The following is a 20,057-nucleotide window of genomic DNA, read 5'->3' on the forward strand; positions in this document are numbered from 1 at the left end:
TTTCATTATTCCATGCTGTCATTTGTGACCTTTGGTGACATAAATTGTTCCCAGGGAGAAAAAGAAACAGCCTGGAGATTTGTTAATTGGTGTTTCCTCTTAGGACTGGTAGAAATAAACACCTATAAAATAGCTTATTTTGGATGTTAAGTTTGGAAGATACAGGTTTCACTGTCAGTATGCACATTTCCATGACATTACCAGTCAGAATATTTTGGCCACACATAATTTTCCCTTAGGAAAACAAAGTCTTGGCTGATTAGAATATGTAGCTTTTGTGAGTAAGGGACAGGAGAAGGAAAAACTTTAATAAAAATAATCCAGACTCCCATGTTGTAACTGATACTGCCTTAAATAACTGTCAGCATCATGATCTGATGATATCCCAACGTGTCTAAGAAGATAGTCCTTCTGCAGTCATGTAAACGTCAGCAGCTCTCCATGCAGATCTAGCCAACAGTTTGGGCCAGATGGCTTTCTTGGCAATTAACTTTGGTTTCAGGCTTTTAAAGGATTTGAAGTTGAGTATTGTATTTCTGATTAATAGGAAACAAGTTTGTTTTTTTAAAACTAAGATTATTAAGTGCTTCACTTTTAACATGGAAGACAATGCTTATAGCATATAGGTAGTAACGAACAAAAAAACAGAGATTTTTTTTTTCCCCTAAATGACAATGCTGTGTACTCTAAGCAACTTGCAGTACAGTAGATCTTAACGTCTGTTGGAAGAGTTGAGTCCTGTTTGGTGTGCCCACAAGTTCATCTGAGCTGCTATATCTTTTGTCAAGGAGCAGGCTACCTTAAATGATTCACCACAGTTTTTCTTTAGTTTCTGGAATAACAAGCTATTTCTTTGAGTTAGAGCCTAAACTCAGAAGCCTTTTTTAAACATTAGGTGCAACTCATATTGCAATGAATACATTTTGTGCTACAAAAATTTAACTTAGAGAAATAGAATTGTTTTAGTGGTTTTTTTCCTGTTGCATTTTCCTTGGTCATTTTTTAAAATAGGAGAGCTGCTTGTGTGTAATCAGGTGTATCTGACAACTGTCTATAAATGGAAGTGGTGCAGATGCAAATGGCCACAACATGGAAACCTATACCATTTGTCATGTTAAGAAGTTTCCCCACTATGCCCAAATGTCCCTTACACGGCTGAGTTCTACTGGTACTGTTAAACATGGTCAGACTGTCTTAATTTTCAGAAGCTATTATATAAACTGGGATTAATATGCTTTTGGGGACAACTTTGTTACACTGCTGAATGTAACTATGGCCCTACATTTTCAGAAATTACTAATGGTGTGTGTGTCCTAAAACAATGGGAGGGCACTATAAGCTGTTGTTTTGCTAAACTGGATGAGCTAACAGATGGTTGGAATGGTTTTACTTCAGATACTACTTCACCAAAGCCAAATATTTACAAATAATATATGTGTATTTTTTGTAGTTAAAGGTGCTCCTCGAAACTTAAGGATAACAGATGAAACTACTGATAGCTTTGTAGTTGGCTGGACACCAGCTCCAGGAAATGTCCTACGGTACAGGCTTGTTTATAGACCCCTTACTGGAGGAGAAAGGAGACAAGTGACTGTCTCAGCAAATGATAGATCGACTATTCTGGAGAATTTGATCCAAGATACAAGATATGAAGTGTCCGTTATTCCTGAGTATCAATCCGGGCCTGGGAATTCATTGAATGGATATGCAAAAACTGACGAAGGTACATGACAAGTGCTGTGAATGCAGTAAGCTTGAGAAGAACTCCCTGAATGCTGACATATTCATACTGAAAAGAGAATAAATCATATAGTCCATATGTATTATCCCAGATGAACAGAGAATTATAACATTGCCCAAGCCTAGTGGAGAGGCAATTTAATTTATCAAAATTGTAATATTTCAATTCTAAATATAGTCTCTTGAACGTGTAACACCTGATATGGCAAGGTAACTTGGGCGAAGAATTTACCTGTATATTTAATTAATTGTCCTTATGATTCTTCATATTGTCAGTGATATAAATTATATACCTTTTGAGCAAATTGCATTTTGTTCTGAATGCTTAGCAAAGAATTAATGAAACATTTAATTTACTGAAGTTATCACTGTAGACTTGTGAAAATGCATGATCCTTTAACATGTATCATGCCTTATTAAACAAAATCCAGAGAGTGTGGAGACATTTATGAATGTCCTGATCATTGTTGAAATTTCACTGCAATCTTAAATATTATAAACCAGGAGAATTATAATCAAAAGAACTCTATATGTATGTTAATTTCATTGGTCATCTTTGACTTGATTCTGCAGATAGTGACTTCAACATGGATCTTGGTGTGTTGAACTTGAGCATATATTAAGTTTCTAGTACATATAAGTACTAGAACTATTGAACCTGTTTCAACAGAAAAAAATGGAAGTAAAAAGACGCTATTGGGCATTTTTGCCTAAGGAGGGTGGGGATGGAACTGTAAAATCCTGATTACGGTAAAGGTATACTGTAGCAGTGTTAGTGCAGACTATTCAGGAATTCTTTTTTATCATAATATCCTATTTTGTAGTAATCTAAAAAAATCAACCAAGAAATGAAGCTTGCATCAACTTGTTTTCAACTTCTTTTGACATGTGCAGTCCGAGGAAATCCAAGAAATTTGAGAGTTTCTGATGCTACAACATCAACAATGAAGCTGTCTTGGAGTGCTGCTCCGGGCAAAGTGCAGCAGTACTTTATAACCTACACTCCAGTCACAGGAGGTGAAACCAAGGAAGTGACTGTGAAAGGTGACACCACCTCTAAAGTGCTGAACGACTTGGACCAAGCCACTAGGTATGCACTGACTGTGTCCGCCTTGTATGCCTCTGGAGCAGGAGATGCCCTTTCTGGAGAGGGAGAAACACTTGAAGGTAATTTTTTATTGTTTTCTGTACAACCGTTCATTTATTTGATTGATGTTTATGATGTCTTAAAGTGTCTTCTCAAGTTTTTTCTAGAGGTAAATATATGAATGGAAAATAGGCATAAAAACACTCTCTTACTTTACATGAATTTTCCAAACTTACTGTCCTCAGAAAAAAAAAAGTGAATTAAATCACTGGTTGTGGAGGGGACTCTGGATCTCTTGAAAAAGATGTTCCCCAGAAGTACCAACCAAAACTGACTGTATTTCCACATCAGCCTCAGTGAAATATTTTGTCTTATAAGTCTCAACTTCTGAACAGTTTTAGTGGCAGATTGTTCTTAATGTGAGGGGATTAATTAATGGGGTTAAAGCGTCTCATCCATTTGTAGATTTGCAGCATTGCTACTGTACTGAGACTGAAAGATGTAGAGGGGCCATTTTTACATTAGAGAAACAACATCTAGTCTAGGCAAAGAGATAATGAGTCATACCCTACTTCTAACTAAGAACCTGGAGCTGAGCATAAACAGACTGCTGGCTAAGCGTGAAGGCAGAGCCAAAGACTTTCTTATAAGGATGGGAGGCTGCTCTTTCTCTGCCTTTGAGTGGAGAATTTCCCAGACTAGTTCTCTGTGAGCATTCTCAATGTCATCTGTAGATTGTCAGAGGGTAGGGCAAACTGCGTCCTCAGCCTTGAAAGGAAGTGTGACTGCACTGTGCTGGCCAGGTTTGTATTGCTGAAGGCTGGCACTCCAGCTGTGGAGGCATGACACCTGAAAACATCTTGCAAATGAATTATGTGGAATTAACACTTGTCCATTGATGCTAATGGAGTTAGAGAGTAGCAATGTACTTGACTCTCAGTTTCTGCATAAGTCTTACTTTTTGTTTACGACATAGGTTAGGAACCAAACCAGAAAAACTTTTTAAATAGGAAAATGTAAAATCAAATATTTAAAAAAAATAATTTCCAATGATATGTCAGTGTGCTGAATTCTTCCCACTTAAGTTTAGGCATTTACAGTTTGCAGCATGGATGCTCTAGAATTCTTCTGTGGTTGATGAAGAAAGGGAGATAGTCCATCTGAGATCTCATTTTTCCTTCAACTGAACATCTATTTGTTTATTGACTATAGAAGGAGCATCTGAGAGCTCTAGGCATGAACACCCTGCCCATCCCACTAAGACGAAGATCCAATCCACGTCCTTACGCTGAGAGAGGTTGCAGCCGTAAGAGAATCAGGCTCCTTGCAATTCATGCTGAAAGTTCCCTAACTCACTTGCTTTCACTGCCCATGCAAGATCCAAATGCTTCTTTTGAGGGGAAAAGAGCTTGTCTCCTGCCCAGAACACTACTGAGATCCGGGTAAATGGGAAGAGAGATCTAGACTCTGCTGCCCATATCCTCCAGAAAAGCCGGAGGTTATCAGGACCTAATGAACTTCCCTATTGGCGGTGCTGCTGCCCCTTCTTAGGTCTTAGTTTTTTTGGAAAGGAGAGGGAGGATGGAAATGTAGGCTTTACGCATTCTGGGAGAGTTTGAATTCACACCTCCACCATCTCTGCATCCCAGCAGATTCACAAAGCTGCAGTGTATGCTGGGCAAGAAGCTCCTTTACTCTTTTCATTGAACCAGAGCCACTGCAAATCCAGGAATGCAAATTTCACTCTCAGAACAAAAGTGGACTGGACTTCAAGTAGGCAGAGGAGCTGACATCCCTGCTTTTTTCTCTGTGCTGTCAGTGGATAGAAGAATTCTTGTCTTCCTTTGCAAATCTTTAGAGGCCTCTGTCTCATTTAAACAGACTGAATTGTCCACTTCCTTAGGGAGATGGCTCAAATTTTAGTAAAGGATTGACCAAGTTAACTGTTTACATTTAATAGAAATGATTTCATGAGTATATTTTTAGTAAACTCATGAGAAATCCTTTATTAACATGGAGATGTGGAGAGATCAAATGTGTTTCAAATTCATAAAGTAAGTTTAGCTTTTTACCCTATCATAAAACTTGAGCAAGAGAAAAGTCTTTTAAGGCATTGCTTAGAGCTTCTGTTAGAACATATCCTGGAGAGCAGTGAATGAAATACAGAAGAATCCAAATGACAAAATCAGAATTCAGTCTCAGGTACAGACCATCTTGTCCTTTCAGTGCTCCCTGCCCCATGCCATCTCCCGAGGGCTCTGCTTCTTATTTGGACTTTCTGCATTGCTGAATTGTTAATAAGAAGAAAAACATTCTCAAGATTGGATAAAGAGTCAAAGAATTTGAAAGAATAGTTGCCTATATCTCAGGAATTAATTCATATGCAACCAGATGAAGTTTAAAAAGGGTGTTGCACTTAAAAGGTGAACATGGTCTGTAGATATTTTAAAGTACTCTTTGACTAATGGTATGAAAGGTTCTCAGGATATTTGTTGCGGTGTATGACAATATTTCACCATATGGTATTATCTTAGCTCTTTGAAGGATAAAATGACAAAGGTAACATAAATGAAAGGTAACATTTAAACTTCAAAGCTTAGTATAGAAGTTTACATGAAAAGAGAAGTCATGATGGCTGTGAAGCTAAAATAAATATGGTTAGACCCAGAGGAAAAGTTACACAGATCAATGAAGTGAATACTTGACTAACAAGTAGCTGAAATAATTTGTCTGACTGAGGCTGGAAACAGGACAGATCTTAACTTCTGGAGAAATAAACTTATCAACAGTAATGACAAAAAAGCTGTGAAAGGAAGCATAAAAAAGTGTTTAGTATTTCAGTTAGTTTTTCCGTGAGCCTTGGTGTCTGAGAAACAAAACAGTGTGGTGTGTGTTTTGCATTGCCAACAACACTGAAATACTGAGCACTAAAGTATTTTCCTGTATCAGGAATCCCTGTGGGGCTTACTTGATGTCTTCACCATATGAATTCTCACCAAACTTATTCAGTGATGGCATAGCTGCTGGCCACTTCAGCTCCTCATCGTATCAAGAGCTAAACTCGAGATTGCCTTTCAAACTGGGACAGTTGCTAGTTTATAGTATTGGTATGTAGCTGCTAGGAATCAGTTTGGGTGTCATGAACATTTCAGTCCTAACAGGCAAGTGAGAAAAGGGGAGCTTGATACACTAGCTTCTCCAGCTATCTTATAGTCAAGTGGCAGGAAATGAAAAAGCCAAACTCTCAGATATTTATGGAATTTTACTGAATTACTAAATGGTCTTCTGCAATTAAGGGTTTAGGAAAGCATTCTTATTGCTTTCAGTAATGATTTATTTTGCTTTGGACGTAGTAGAAGAACTCACACGGGCAGTTACACTGTCCCAGACAAGGGTATCCTTCAGCAGATAGCAAAAAAATGAGAAGTTTTTAGACTACTCTAACCTGATCTGCAAGGACGTGTCTGCCCAGGCTTTCACTGAAGGCCCTTCAGTGATGTTTGTTATCTCCGAAGTATTTTGGAGCAGTTACAAATTGCTCTTGGAAGTTCCTCCTCTTCCTCTGCAAGACAGTTTTTCAGTGTTTTGAAGTGGCTCGTTTGTTTCAGGATTCACAGGAAAATCAATCCACACAAACCCAGAAATCATTCTGTGTACTTGATATCATTTACCAGCTGGGTAATCTCAGTTTCACCTTGTATTTTTATTTTTGCTAAGTATATGCTTGCCCTTATTGTTTTTCTGCTCAAAACAGAGAGGGCAAATATTCCTCCAAGTAACTGTAGATAATCTCTTCTATAAACTGTTTGCATAGCTCTCTGGTCCAGCCCAAAGATAAACACATGCCAGAGGATCAGCATTTTATGAACTGTTCAGAGACAACACAGTATAGAGAGTTTAGCAAGTGAGTAATCAGAAAATGACTCATTTCTGAGAGTGCCATTCCATTACCAGGTAATTGTTACTCAGAGAGAATGGGTTTATTTCTTTTTTGTGTGTTTGTGGAGCAGGAAAAGGGAAACAGTGTTTTTGCCACTTTGTTCAAGGAGTGTGCTTTCCTTCTTCAGTAATCCAGACTTTAGGAAATTTATAGTGCTCTCATCTTTTATACAGCTGCTTTCAGTCACAGGCTGATTTTGTCTACAGTTATGAGGTACCGTCCAGAGGTGAAGGTTCTGGAGCTTTATATTTCATACTGCTTTAAACATAATTGCACGTGCAAAATATGTGCTGTAGAAAACTCTCCACTTACACATATTCTCTCACTTCCAAAAGTGCATAGTGATCCATCACTAGGCAGCTTTGGTTGGAGTCCTTCTATAAAGGTGCCATGGAAAAATTTTGCTCAGACATACTTTTTTGGCTATGATTCCCCTCAGCTCACACAAAGTTGTTGAAACTGCTGAAGTAAATTAAATCTGTGCAGACTACCATTTGCCATGGCATGGAACAAGGCTTGTGAGAACTGAGGGAACTAAACAAATTAGCACTGATGGTTATATTTGATGATGCATAATACAGATTGAAGAACAAGCAAGAAACACCCATGGAATGTCTTAGGGAAAAATCCCACTGTTATCCCCAAACACTCCAAACAAACCATTTGGCTTTCAGTGTATTTTGGGATCATATGATCTTACCCAAGTCATCTTACACCAGAAATAAAATACAGTGAGAAACATGGTGAGGGTAGTGAGTGGAAATGCAGCAGACAGTGAGCAGTTTTGAGAGTGCTACTGCTTTCCTAATCTGTTTTTTAATAAGAGATGTGGTTTTAAGTCTGGCAAGAATTTGGTTTTCTGCCCGAATGCATGCTGTCAGATGAAAAGAACATACTGTACGTTAGCTGCTAAATACATTAACTTTCGTAATTTGCAGTTGTTTTAAAGAGTAACAAATTCATTGCTAGATTAACCAAACTATACAGAAACGCTTAATCTTAAGAAATGTCTGAGAAGTTTGAAAGCTGAGGATCTGTTTTATGAGTGCCCTTTTGCTGCCAGTTATGTATTTTTCAGAACATCTTTAAGAATATTTGAGTAACTGACTGTAAGCAGGGAAGGCATTACACTTTTAAATAGAAATTTCAGAGAAATTTAGAAAAAAAAGCTGGGTGTTTGTTGTTGTGGGTTTTTGCGTGTTTGTTTGTTTGTTTGTTTTTTCCCAGAAAAAATATTCGGTGATTAGATTCCCATCTTGCTTTCACTGAAGAATTTCAAAGGGCTTCTCCTACAACAATGAGGATCCTAGGCTAGGCTCACTGTTGGTAAAAATGGACAAAGTTCTTTTGACATACATGAGATTGTTAGTCTCCATTAGCAGAGATGTCAACCCATTTTATTTCTTATCTTTGTGCATTTTAGAATGAATAAAAAGAGGCGCAGTGTATTATATTCAGGACATAAATTTGAGAGATAATTACGTAGTAGTCTCTCACCCTTTAGAAAGAATCTTTCTGTTTCAGTGATAGAGGGCCCAATGCTGCCATCCTGTTCAACGAGTAACTATTTGTGGTGTGACCATTGGTCTGTACTAAAGCAGTGTGTGAAAAGAAGTTGTCATGACTGAATCACTTTTCATTTTAAAGTTATTTTCTCTTGTATAGACTTCTTGTAGCTTAGGTTTGGGGATTTTGGAGGGGGCTCTTTTTTGGTCAGAAAATGGATAGTAGTTCTTTGGTAAAGAGATTATTTCTTTTTTCTGTTTCTATGGTAACATAAGAATGCTTTAGAAATCAATGACCTCCTACAGGCAGAATAGTACAAATTCAAGTGACATTTTCTTACAATGAGGTTTTTAGCATATCACAGGGACTTTACGTAATGTTCAGACTGCGTAGTGCTGCTTCTGTCCTGACAGAAACAACGACTCAGTGTCCTCAGCAATTTAATGCTGTTTCATGCATTTTCAAAATTAGACATTCCAAGATGTTTGAGTATGACATTTTGATAATCTGTGAAAAATTATCTTAGTTATATCTAGGAAATGAAATATGTAACAGAAATAAAATAACACAGGGGAAGGTTGAGTGAATAATAATATTTCCACACAGTTGAGAGCAGTGTTAACTGATTAACTTTTGGAAAAGACAGATAAAATATTAAAAGGACTGAATATGAACACCTGTTGTTGTTATCCTCGATCAGGGTCTCAGGAGTGTTCTGGCCGAAGTCCTTCTGTTTTGGGTCAGAACTCTCCTGGTTGGCATCTTCTTACCTTTCTGCAGAAGATCAAGAAACCTGCTCTAATGGGGTCATGTGAGCATCCCTCTGTGTAGCAAGTCCTTGACTATCCCCTGTACTATGCCCACATTCCCTCTCTACACGCCTGAGGTCTGGTATTCCAACTACTTTATGTCTTGGAGGGAAAGATGTCAGCCAACCCAAGTGGCTGTCTGAAAGTGATTCTGCTGTCATCTCATCTGATGGGTGCACTTGGATCCTTGGCTGTGGCAATTTAACCTGTTGATGCAATGGGATACTCCTGACTTATGCCCACTGTAAACAAGGCAGGACTCAGGCCATAACATACGCCTCTGCAGATGAAGGCTCATTTATTCAGTTGATTATGACCTTTTAGGATGCTGGCTTAGATAAATGCTGTGTTTAACTTAAATGAAACATGGCTCTGCATGGAATTTACCACTGCAGATTGATATTGAAACCTGGTTTTAAAAACCACATATAGAAAGTTGTTTAAACTTTGGGCCCAAACTGTATGCAAAAATCCCACTGAGATCAGTTGGAGTTTTGTAAATGTTTCTGAGGGGAAAGGTCGTTTGAATAAGGCCATTTGATTTTTATGAATGTCAACATTTTAATTTTAGCTGATTCAGTCTTGTGTTCAATAACAACAGTGTTTGCTGGAGAGCTATGGGAAGTAAGCCAAGTGGACAGAGGGAAACTGCTTTAATATCATATTGTGTCTCTGGCGCACTACAGTGGAAAAACTTAATATGGAGGCTGGACATTACAGGAGTCCAGAACAGGGTGTAAAAGCACCTGACTGAAAGTTACCAAGTGAATTTTTGAGAGTGTATCTGCACTGAGCCATGGTAGAGGTGTACAGGGGACTGTGGGCAGTGAAAAGTGCTCCGAGCTCAAAACTGCCAAAGTGAATCTGATGGCCTGAAGCTGGTGACTGGCTTTTTGACCTGTGCATGCAAACACTTTGTTTTACTGTGTACGTACTCAGCATGCCTCGCAGCTGTGCTTACACCAGCTGGTTTTGTGCTCCAGAGCGTCATAGGACCTCATGCCTGTTGGGGAATAATTTTCGAAAAGCAACTCCTTCTTTGCTTGCTGATGTCTTGGGGACTGTATGAAGTGATGAACGTACATTGGCTTCCACTTGGAGTAAAGAAAAGTAGGAGTGTTTTGACAGCCATTTGCCAGACAGCCAGCACTTTTCTTTCTTACAGCGTGCGTTGTCTTTCCATGGTCCTTGTCTATCCTGTTTAAACAAGCAGGCAAGAAACAGGTGTAAACCAAGCATTTCTGAACACGTGGACCAAGGAACAAAATTACTGTTCAGGTGTTGCTGTTGTAGATTTGTGTGTGTGCATGGACTGTAAGGAAGTTACCTAGGTATTTTGTTTTAATCCGAGGGAAAAATATTTCATAGGTCTAATTGCATGTCTGCTAGCCACCATGTTATGCCTGCGTTATTGTGGAGCATAAATGTTTCTTGACTCTGAATGTAGCAGCTTAGATGATATTTCATGGAATCCTAATAATTTAAGACTTAGAGTTGGACTATATCTTAGACACAGCTGTTTCCTTAATAATAATAATAATAAAAAAACAAACAACAAAAACCAACCACTTGTGGGAGATCCAGTGAAGAAAAAAAAAAAATTCAATGAGTGAACTTCCACCTCACGCATGAGGTGTAAATCAAGTTAGTGTGTTATGTTAAAGAAGTGTTCTCAGTTGCAGTGTAACATATAAAAAGTCTAATTTCCCTTAGTAGGTAAGTTGTCTTGTCAGCAGTTTCCAACTATTTGAAGTAAAAATTTTCCATTTAGTTCTAGTGGTTTGGTAGGAATCCCAGATCCTTTTTCCTCTCTTACCTTGCCTTATAAAAAAGACATTTAGTTCCAAAGAATATTTCTTTCAGAACCAACATATTACAGCAACTGCAGTTCATTATAGTCCATTCCAAACAAATTATTTTCCTCCATTATTTAATGACCTCAGTAATTACTTAATCAATAAGGGGTTTAAATAAGCAGTTATTTTTGCAGTATTTCCAACATATATCATTAACTCTGGTGTTCAAGAGTAGTCTTACAAAAAATTGTGCTGTGGTAGCAGATACTTTAATACTGAAATCATGTTGTGGCAGAGCCATGTTTTAAAGTAGCCAAAATAAAGTGACTTGTATATTTATATTACATTAAAATATGGAAAGAAAGGTTTTTATTGTGAGACATCTGTGCATTATATCAAGTTAAGTTTTCCATATTTTTTCCATTTGGATTGCCTTAATATTTTTTTTTTTTATTGTATGAAAAAGCCAAGATTGGGAGCAGGAGCTTAAGAGCAGACAGAAAAATTGGTGTAATTTACTTTTGAAGGCAAATCTTTTTTTCAGGCTTCCAGGAAAATTGTTTTTTGGAGTTCAGATTTTGCCCTGGCTTTCATTTAATGCAGTCACTGAATTTGGTGAGACTTCATGAAGCATGAGCTGAATCAGGCCTTTTCACTTTAACTTTTTTTCACTCTGTGCAACCGTTGTTATGAAGGGATAAGTGAACTTTACTAAAACCTCTGTATCTTAACCTTTTTTTGAAGAGAAGATGCCATAAATTGTGGTGATTTATATTGTGAGGCTAAAAATTGGTTTGAGGAGTAAAATTGTAAGGACTGATGCAGAGTTATGATGGAAAAGGATTGTCCCAGAAAAACATGATGGGATGTCTCTAAGACTGTGAAACCCCCACAACACAAAGTGTTTGCTTACATGCACTGTTAGCTATATTTGAGAGTCATCTTCATGATTGTTGTGGTACCCTTTGGTTCTGTAATCTGTATAGCTGATGAATCTTTTCTATATTCAGATAGGTTGACATTAATTTTCATTCATCATTAAGCCAAGTGGTATTTGTTAGCTCAATTTTGATGAAGTTATGCTGGCACTGAGGTGTTTCCAAAATGAAGCTTTCTACAAGGAGTCTTATTTGCTCCAGTGGGATTGGGTTTGGAAGTGTTACAGATTTGTGGTGAAAGTAAAAGATGAATTTGAAAAGTGAAAACACAGTATATGACTTCGAGCGACTTGTTGCTCAGCCTGAAACTGCTTCAGGCTTCTGAATGTAGTGAGCCCTGTTCTTGCAACGAGGCTAGGTGGCAGAAATTGGATAGGTGCAGAATTTCTCTGTGTTCAAAGAATTTTGATTTTAGTCCTATGGCTGCTATGGTATAGTATATGTTTTTATCAGTAAGGGTAAAACTTAATTGTGATGCCATGAGGCCACTTAAACACCTCAAGTGTTTAAGTCCTCTTGCTAAGCAGCCTCTCAGGAATGTCCTGTACAGTCGAAATGCCACAGAGAATACACATCAAAGAATCAAAAAGCTTCTGTGTGTATGTAGATCTGGTTCCACAGATCCCTTTTGCAGATTTTGCTTTAATGAGGCCATTGCAGTAAACCCACCAGTGAGTGCTCCTTTCCTGCCATCAAAAGCAAGCTACTGCAATAGGAAAATTGAACATATGTTATAAATGTACGTTAAATGTTAAACAGAGGCGCTCCTTTCGCTGCACAACTTTAAACCAATGAGCTTCATTCTTAAGCTGTGGAATTACTCTGGTGTGTTAGGTGAGACTCATGCATCCAGCTGACACAACTGTGTTTCACAGACTAATGAGCTGTTTCCTTTGTTCCAAGCTGGTTGAAACAAACTGCAGGGAGGAAGGAGATACAGTTCTTCTGGGTGGAAAGATGGAGGGTGTTTTCTACTCTAAGAGTGTCATGAAGTAAAGACACTGCAAATTAGTTGTAAACATAAAATGAAATAGATGATAAATCTGGTGACTGGTACTCTGAAAGATAATAGTACTATTAAACAAGAAGGTTAAGTTGTCAGAGAAAGGACTGTTCGACCCAGGTAAAAGTCTCCTTTATTTAACCCCCAGAAAAAAGTTACACACAGAAGGATGAAGATGAATGAATGAAATACAGTTATTTATTTGAGAGTTAAAACTTGCCCAAGTGAGCTGCACCATATTTAAGCACTGGCTTCGCTCCAGGTCTTTGAATACTGCCATATTTATTTTGCATATTCTAAAGCATGAATGCTAAGTATCTTACATGGTAAGGCACAGGATCATTCATAGTCTAAAGCTAGCTTGAAGCATCTTGTTGAAACATTCATGAATTTTCTCTCGAAACTACAAACGTACGACATTGAAACTAATATTGATGGGAAAAGTTTGTTTTCACTCTTATGATCATTTGACTCTTATGTTTGTACTTTGCTATTTGTATTTAAGGGACAGTTTGCTGTTTTCTCTCTTGCAGAACGCGGTTCACCACGTAATTTGGTTACCACAGACATAACTGACACTACAGTTGGGTTATCATGGACACCAGCTCCAGGAACAGTTAACCATTATAGGATAGTATGGAAATCACTTTATGATGATACGATGGCAGAGAAGAGAGTCCCTGGAAATACAGTGGATGCTGTGATAGAAGGCTTGGAGCCAGAGACTAAATACCGGATTTTAGTATATGCAGCCTACAGCAGTGGAGAAGGAGACCCAGTAGAAGGAGAGGCTTTTACTGATGGTGAGTGCAGTACAACATTACCACCATTTGTGACATTCTGTTCTTGATGAAATTACCATTTTTAAAAGACAGTGGACCTTATTTTTCTTCTTTTTTTTTTTTCCCTTGAAAAGTTGCCCCAAACCAAAATGCCACCTCAGCTCAGTCAATTCTAACATTTTGTTGGATGATTGAAAACACATGAAAATATCTTCTATGTCATGTAGGTTTGGATTCAGCAAGAGTTACCTCCAACTTAAGATATGATTTTGTCTGCAAATTACTCTGAAGTCAGCCTTTCTTAGGCTTGGTGTGACTGCTGGAAATAAGGTGGAGAAAATGTTATGGATGGAGTAAGGAGGAAAGGTGGTGTAAATTCACACAGAATCAAATGAATACACTTTCCAAGCTAACTGCACTTTCCAATCTTAACAGTCCTCAGACTGAGGCTGATTGGGTGATTTTGATGTTTGTTATTTACCTTTCTGAGGCTCTTCTTTTTTTTTCTTATTTGCCAAACATTATGTCATATTTTTGGAAGCAGGCTCAAGCCTCTCCTGGAGTGCAGGCAAAGTGAAAAAAAAACAAGAGGCCAGAGGTGGCTTGTTGCTTTGTAGCCAGAACTGGCAAGTAAAGAAGTCTGAATGAATGAATGAAGGGATGCCCTGAATCAGCCTTGATATTTCTGTTGTTTGTCTAAAGGGGCCATGTGAAGACAAAGCCTGAGGGAGAGCTCTGGGGAAGCATCATGTGTGTTTATGTGTTCTTGTACTCTTTCCTAAGCATCTGTTTTGACTACTGTTGGAGACAGGCTGCTGAACTACTTTAACCTTTGTCCTTGACCCATTTTAGTTGTTCTAAAGGTTTTGCAAGAGTAGTGATTGCTGCTGTTCCTAAGAGCTGACTCCCCAGACTGCTGTCCCATGGCTTCCTTCTTTGTTCAAGCACAGCAGCATTAGCCGTCCTGCCCTTTCCAGGTTAAGTAGGAAGCTCAGCCATATCATGTTGCTTCTCTCTATGAGCTGACTGAGGGAACTTGCTATCAGGCCTATCCATAGCCCCAGACCTGAGACTAATATTGCATCTTCCTGGTACAAACAATGATTAGAAATTGTCATTTCCTAGGAGCTGCAAAGCCTACCTTACCATGTGACGAAATACTGACCGATTCCTGCATGCCAAGAAGGTTCACTTTGCCAAAACCTAGATGGCTTATTTCGGCTGACAGCCAGCATTGCATACCTTTCAATTCACTTTGGGTTATTTATACCGTTTGTACAGTCTGGAAAATATTTCTTAGAAGCCGAATGCTGCAATTTGTAGAGCAAATGCTTTATTAGTCCACGGGCTTATTTCAGCACATATACTATGTTGTGAATAGTGATGAGTGATTTTCCAGCAGGTTAGTTTGTATGGGCTCCAACACCCAGCAGTTTAGTTATTTACCAGTATCTTACCAGACCAGTAAACTCAAAACTTTGAAAATCTGAACACTATAGGACGTTGTGTTAAACAAAAAATAACTTTATAATTTTTCACTTTCAATTTAGAGTGCTGAATCTGTTATTTAATGGATTGCTGAAAAGTGTGACTAAATAAACCTCCCAATTATGCTGTGTCATTCTGTGATTTATACTTCCCTCTTTTTCTCACTGTAGTGAAAAGCACACTTCTGTTTGTTTAGTCTGTTACAATTACAAAATAATTAACAATGGCCTGTGAGATTCCCTCGTGCCTTCCCCACAATCAAATACTGTAATTTTAAAGAGGACAATTTTATTTTTAATAAAGTAAAATTAATTTTGTAGTCATGCATTTGAATATATCTGTATGTGGTAAAGTAAACATTTATCTGTATTTTTACACTGAAAAGTGTCACCAGATGCCAGGACTGTGACAGTGGACAATGAGACAGAAAAGACAATGAGAGTTTCATGGCAGCCTTCACCTGGGAAAGTCTTGTCTTACCGTGTGTATTACCGACCACGCAGTGGAGGAAGGCAGATGTTTGGAAAAGTAAATGCTCCTGCTACAAGCATAGTGTTAAAGCGACTTAAGCCACGAACTACATATGACTTAAGTGTTGTTCCAATTTATGATTTTGGACAAGGAAAATCAAGAAAAGCAGAAGGAACAACAGGTATGTATCACAAAGTTGTGCAACACTTCATAATGCAAGTTTTGTGCTTAAAATTAATAATAGTGATACACAGAAAAGTATGGTGGAGTCTGCCAAGATCATGAGTTGACAGGCAAATTGAAGAAAATGTTAGAGGTTGAGAAGAGAGTTTGATTCGCTGTAAGCTTCACTATAGCATAGCCTGAGCACAGCTATTTGCTGTTGATATTGAGGGTGTAAATATGGTGTAAAATGTTTGAAAATACTAGAGTTGTTTTGAAACAATGTCATCAGAAGTCAAAACAAGGTGTTTTGTGAAGAAGACAGTATATCAACAGACTACTTAATCAAGTATTGTCAGCTGTTTCATAATTTGCCTTTTGGTTGTGGCTGTTGATTGAAGAGCTACCCACATCCTGTTATTTAGGTTTGTCTTCTTTGGTCACCGTATTTTCTGGGGAAGACCTGAGGTAACGAAGAGGGGCAGTAGGTGATTTTGAAGTTTCATTTGTGGAAACCTGACTTCCTGGTCTTTCGGACAAGTTGTCTTCTCTCTCAGAAACTGAAACTCTTAATAGTCCCAGTGAAGGCATTTTTGTGGTTAAAGCAAAGCTAATTTTCAACTCTACCTTTAGTATGTATCTGATGCTGATCTTACATTTTGTAAGGAAATGTTTCCTTGATACCAACCAGATTTAGAGTCAATTTTCTGCTGCAATAGATAGAAAGCAATTACCAAAGGAGAATTTTTTTCAAGATGTTTCTGCCTATGTGGGACTAGTGCCATTCACTGAGGTACTCTGTAAATAGTTCATGCCATTCTCTGTTCTCTGAATATAGGTTATATTGAATAATGACAGGAAGTAAGAAAAAAAGTCTCTTACCAGTGAAGATATCAGCACCTCAGTTACTGAAGGAAGATTTCTTTTTAACCTACAATGTAGTTGATATAAAGGAATCACAAAAACTTGATCAGATCGTGACCAATACCTAGTTTTCCAGTGTTAAAAATAATACAGCTGCTTTTGATTTTTAAACTCTTCATCTTGATACAGATATGCCTCTGTGCTTTCAGTCTAAATAGTTGTGGTGGTAAACACTCTTTGGAAGCAAGTGAGGACTGAGTGATCTTCTTATTTGGAGCTGTCATCATAATTCATGGAGTATTATGGGAGATGAGATAGAGAGGCTATATTTTTCCTTGGGAGTGGGATTGTTCCTACCATTTCTCAGCAGAATTCAAAATCTGAGGATATATATGATCTTTAAGCTATAATTAAACAATTGCATAGGCGTAAGGATAAGGCAAACTCTTCATTTTTTTCCCTCTGTCTTTCACTCCAAAGCTGTAGTGGTGACTTTCTGTTCACTCTCCCATTTTTTGCAACTTTGAGATTACACTGCTGCAGTATTTTCCTTGCTGCATTTTAGAGTTACAAAAGCAAAAGTGATTCATAAGCTAATAGTCGGCTTGTTAACTACTCTGTCTGTGAGTACTGACCGTCAGAGGAAGTTGCCCCTCTGGCTGGTTGGCAGGAACTCCTCTGAAGAATTATTTTTTGACATACTGCCATACCTCTGGTGGTGAAGTTGCTTCAGCTGCCAGGCTATTTATCCCTCAGTCTATTGACTGCAGAGGGATCCTTGATAATAAATTTAACATACCTCTTGGTTAGATAGCTAAAATTAAGTGACAGAAAAATCACCGTTCATCTTTTAATACTTGTCTTTATGTCAAAGGCACCAAGAGTTTAGGACTATCACTAATACTGGATTTGCATATGTATTTTTACATAAAAGCATGCTTGTTGTTTTGTTTTCCATGTGCAGACCTGATCTAAACCATTTTGTTTCCCGTCCTTGCAGCCTCTCCCTTTAAACCACCTCGAAATCTGAGGACTTCTGATTCAACTATGTCAAGTTTCCGAGTAACATGGGAGCCAGCACCAGGGCGAGTGAAGGGGTACAAAGTAACTTTCCACCCTACTGAAGATGATGGAAGTCTTGGAGAATTAATCGTGGGGCCATACGACAGCACAGTGGTATTGGAGGAGCTTAGGTATGGATAATAACTCATGTTTGGTTTTGGTTGTTTTCTATTTTTTTAAACAACTTTAGCTTAGAGTTTTGTTCAATCAGGATCTAGTATTGAAATGCCTGGCAAAATCTACTGTAACTAAGTAATTTTGACATTAAACTATGAAGATCTTGTTATGCAGTCTCTTGCAGGTCTCTCTGGGAGGTTATCCATTTCCATCATTCTCATGGGAACTGAAGGAGGCAAAGATATGGGCAGGAGCTGTGTTTTGCCTTTCAAATATAAGAAAGATAACAGGATGCTGGAGGATATTTGGGATTTCTGAAGTTTCCTCTAAAAGTTCCTAGCCTCAGGTTTCTCGAAAAAAGCTTAGTTTGGTTCTTGATTCATTTTCCCAGAGGCTTGGAACTGTAAAGTAGGCTTCAGACCGTGTCTGTTCTACAAAATATACTAAATATATTAAAAATAGGATCATTAAAAGACAAAGAATCATACAGTCATAGAATGATTTGAGTTGAAAGGGACCTGAAGGATCATCTACTTCCAACCTTGTTGTGGTGGGCAGGGATGCCTTCCACTAGATCAGGTGGCTCAAAGCCCAATCCAACCTAACCTTCAACATGTCCAGGGATGGGACAACCACAGCTTCTCTGGGCAGTCTGTTCCAGTGCCTCCCCACCATCTCAGTAAAGAATATCTTCCTAATATCTAATCTAAATCTATTCTCTTTCAGTTTAAAGCCATTACCCATTGTCCTGTCAGTATCTACCCTGCTTGAATGTCCCTCTTCCAGATTTCTTTTAGGTACTGAAAGGCTATCATAATATCTCCCTGGGCATGTTCTCCCTGAACAACCCCAACTCTCAGCCTGTCTTCACAGGATAGATGCTCCACCCCTCTGACATTTTTGTGGCCCTCCTCTGGACTCATTACAACAGGTGGCTCCAGAGCTGGACACAGTACTCCACGTGGGGTCTCACATAAGCAAAATAGAGAATGAAAATCAACTCTCTTGACCCGCTGATCATGCTCCTTGTTATGCAGCCCAGGATACGTTTGGCTTTTGGGGCTTCAGGAGCACTGCTGGGTCATCCTCAGATTTTCATCCACCAGTACCTTCAAGTCTCTTTCCTCAGGGCTGCTCTCAGTTCACTGATCACCCAGCCTCTATTTGTGCTTGGGATTTCCCAGGTACAGAACCTTGCACTTGGCCTTGTTGAACTTCATGAGGTTCACAAAGTCCCACCTCTCAACCCTTTTAAAGTTCTTTCTGGATGGCATCCTTTCCCTCCAGCTTGTTGGCCACACCACAGAGTGCACTTACTGGGGGTGCACTTGATTCCACCATCCCTGCTGCCAACAAAGATGTTAAACAGCACCATTCCCAATAGTGACTCCCTAGGAATGCCACTCATCACTGATCTCTGCTTGGATGTGGAGCCCTTGATCACAACTCTGTGAGTGCAACCACCCAGCAATTCCTCATCCACAGACCGGTCTAGTAGGTAAATACACATCTCCCTAGGTTAGAGAGAAGGTTGTCACACAAAACAGTGTTGAATGCTTTGCACAAGTCCAGGTATGTGATGTCAGTTGCTTTTCCCTTATCTACCAAAGTTGTAAACCCATCGTGGAAGGCTACCAAATTTGTTAGGCATGATTTGCCCTTATGAAGCTGTCTTGGCTTTCACCAGTTACCTCTTTATTTTCCATGTGCCTTAGCATAGTTTCCAGGAGGATCTACTTCTTGACTTTGCCAAGCACTGAGGTGAGGTTGACCTCTGTAGTCTGTAGATCCCCACATCTTCTTTATTTCTCTTTTTAAAAATGGGGATTATGTTCCCCCTTTTCCAGTCAGTGGGAAGTTCACTGAATTGCCATGACTTCTCAAATATGATGGCTGGTGGCTTAGCAACTTCATCTACCAGTTCCTTCAGTATCCATGGATACACTTTATCAGATCCCATAGACTTGTGCACCTTCGGATTCCTTATGTGGTCTCAAACTTGATCTTCTCCTGCAGTGGGTGGTTATTCTTTCTCCCCATCTCTGACTCTGTGTTCTGTGACCTGGGTGGTGTGGCTGGAGCACTTTTCAGTGAAGATTGAGTAAAAAAAGTAATTCAGTACCTCAGCATTCTCCATATCCTGGGTGAACACGTATCCTATTTTCTTCTGGAGAGGGCCCATGTTTTCCCTAGTGTTCCTTTTATCACTGATGTACCATAGAAACTTTTCCTTGATGTCCCTGGCTGGATTTAATTCTATCAAAACTTCAGCTTTCCTAACCTGATCTCTGG

At 38.8% G+C, this 20,057-nt stretch overlaps 1 protein-coding gene across 4 annotated transcripts in view; it reads left to right on the forward strand.

Annotated features, from left to right (window-relative positions):
* The window catches only part of COL12A1 (collagen type XII alpha 1 chain), a 99,673-nt gene that overhangs the window by 19,589 nt on the left and 60,027 nt on the right, over nucleotides 1–20,057 (forward strand). For 3 of the 4 annotated variants that reach the window (XM_050315132.1, XM_050315136.1, XM_050315133.1), the window contains exons 12-16: nucleotides 1,451–1,723; nucleotides 2,635–2,907; nucleotides 13,353–13,622; nucleotides 15,475–15,741; nucleotides 17,587–17,779. The exons of the other annotated variant lie outside the window; for it this stretch is intronic. In XM_050315132.1, the coding sequence (XP_050171089.1) occupies nucleotides 1,451–1,723; nucleotides 2,635–2,907; nucleotides 13,353–13,622; nucleotides 15,475–15,741; nucleotides 17,587–17,779 (1,276 nt within the window). The remainder of the gene's footprint in view (nucleotides 1–1,450; nucleotides 1,724–2,634; nucleotides 2,908–13,352; nucleotides 13,623–15,474; nucleotides 15,742–17,586; nucleotides 17,780–20,057) is intronic. 4 annotated transcript variants of the gene reach the window in all.

This window comes from Myiozetetes cayanensis, unplaced genomic scaffold (genome assembly GCF_022539395.1).
Source record: "Myiozetetes cayanensis isolate MyiCay16 unplaced genomic scaffold, myiCay2020 scf2-11, whole genome shotgun sequence".
Lineage (NCBI taxonomy): Eukaryota > Metazoa > Chordata > Aves > Passeriformes > Tyrannidae > Myiozetetes > Myiozetetes cayanensis.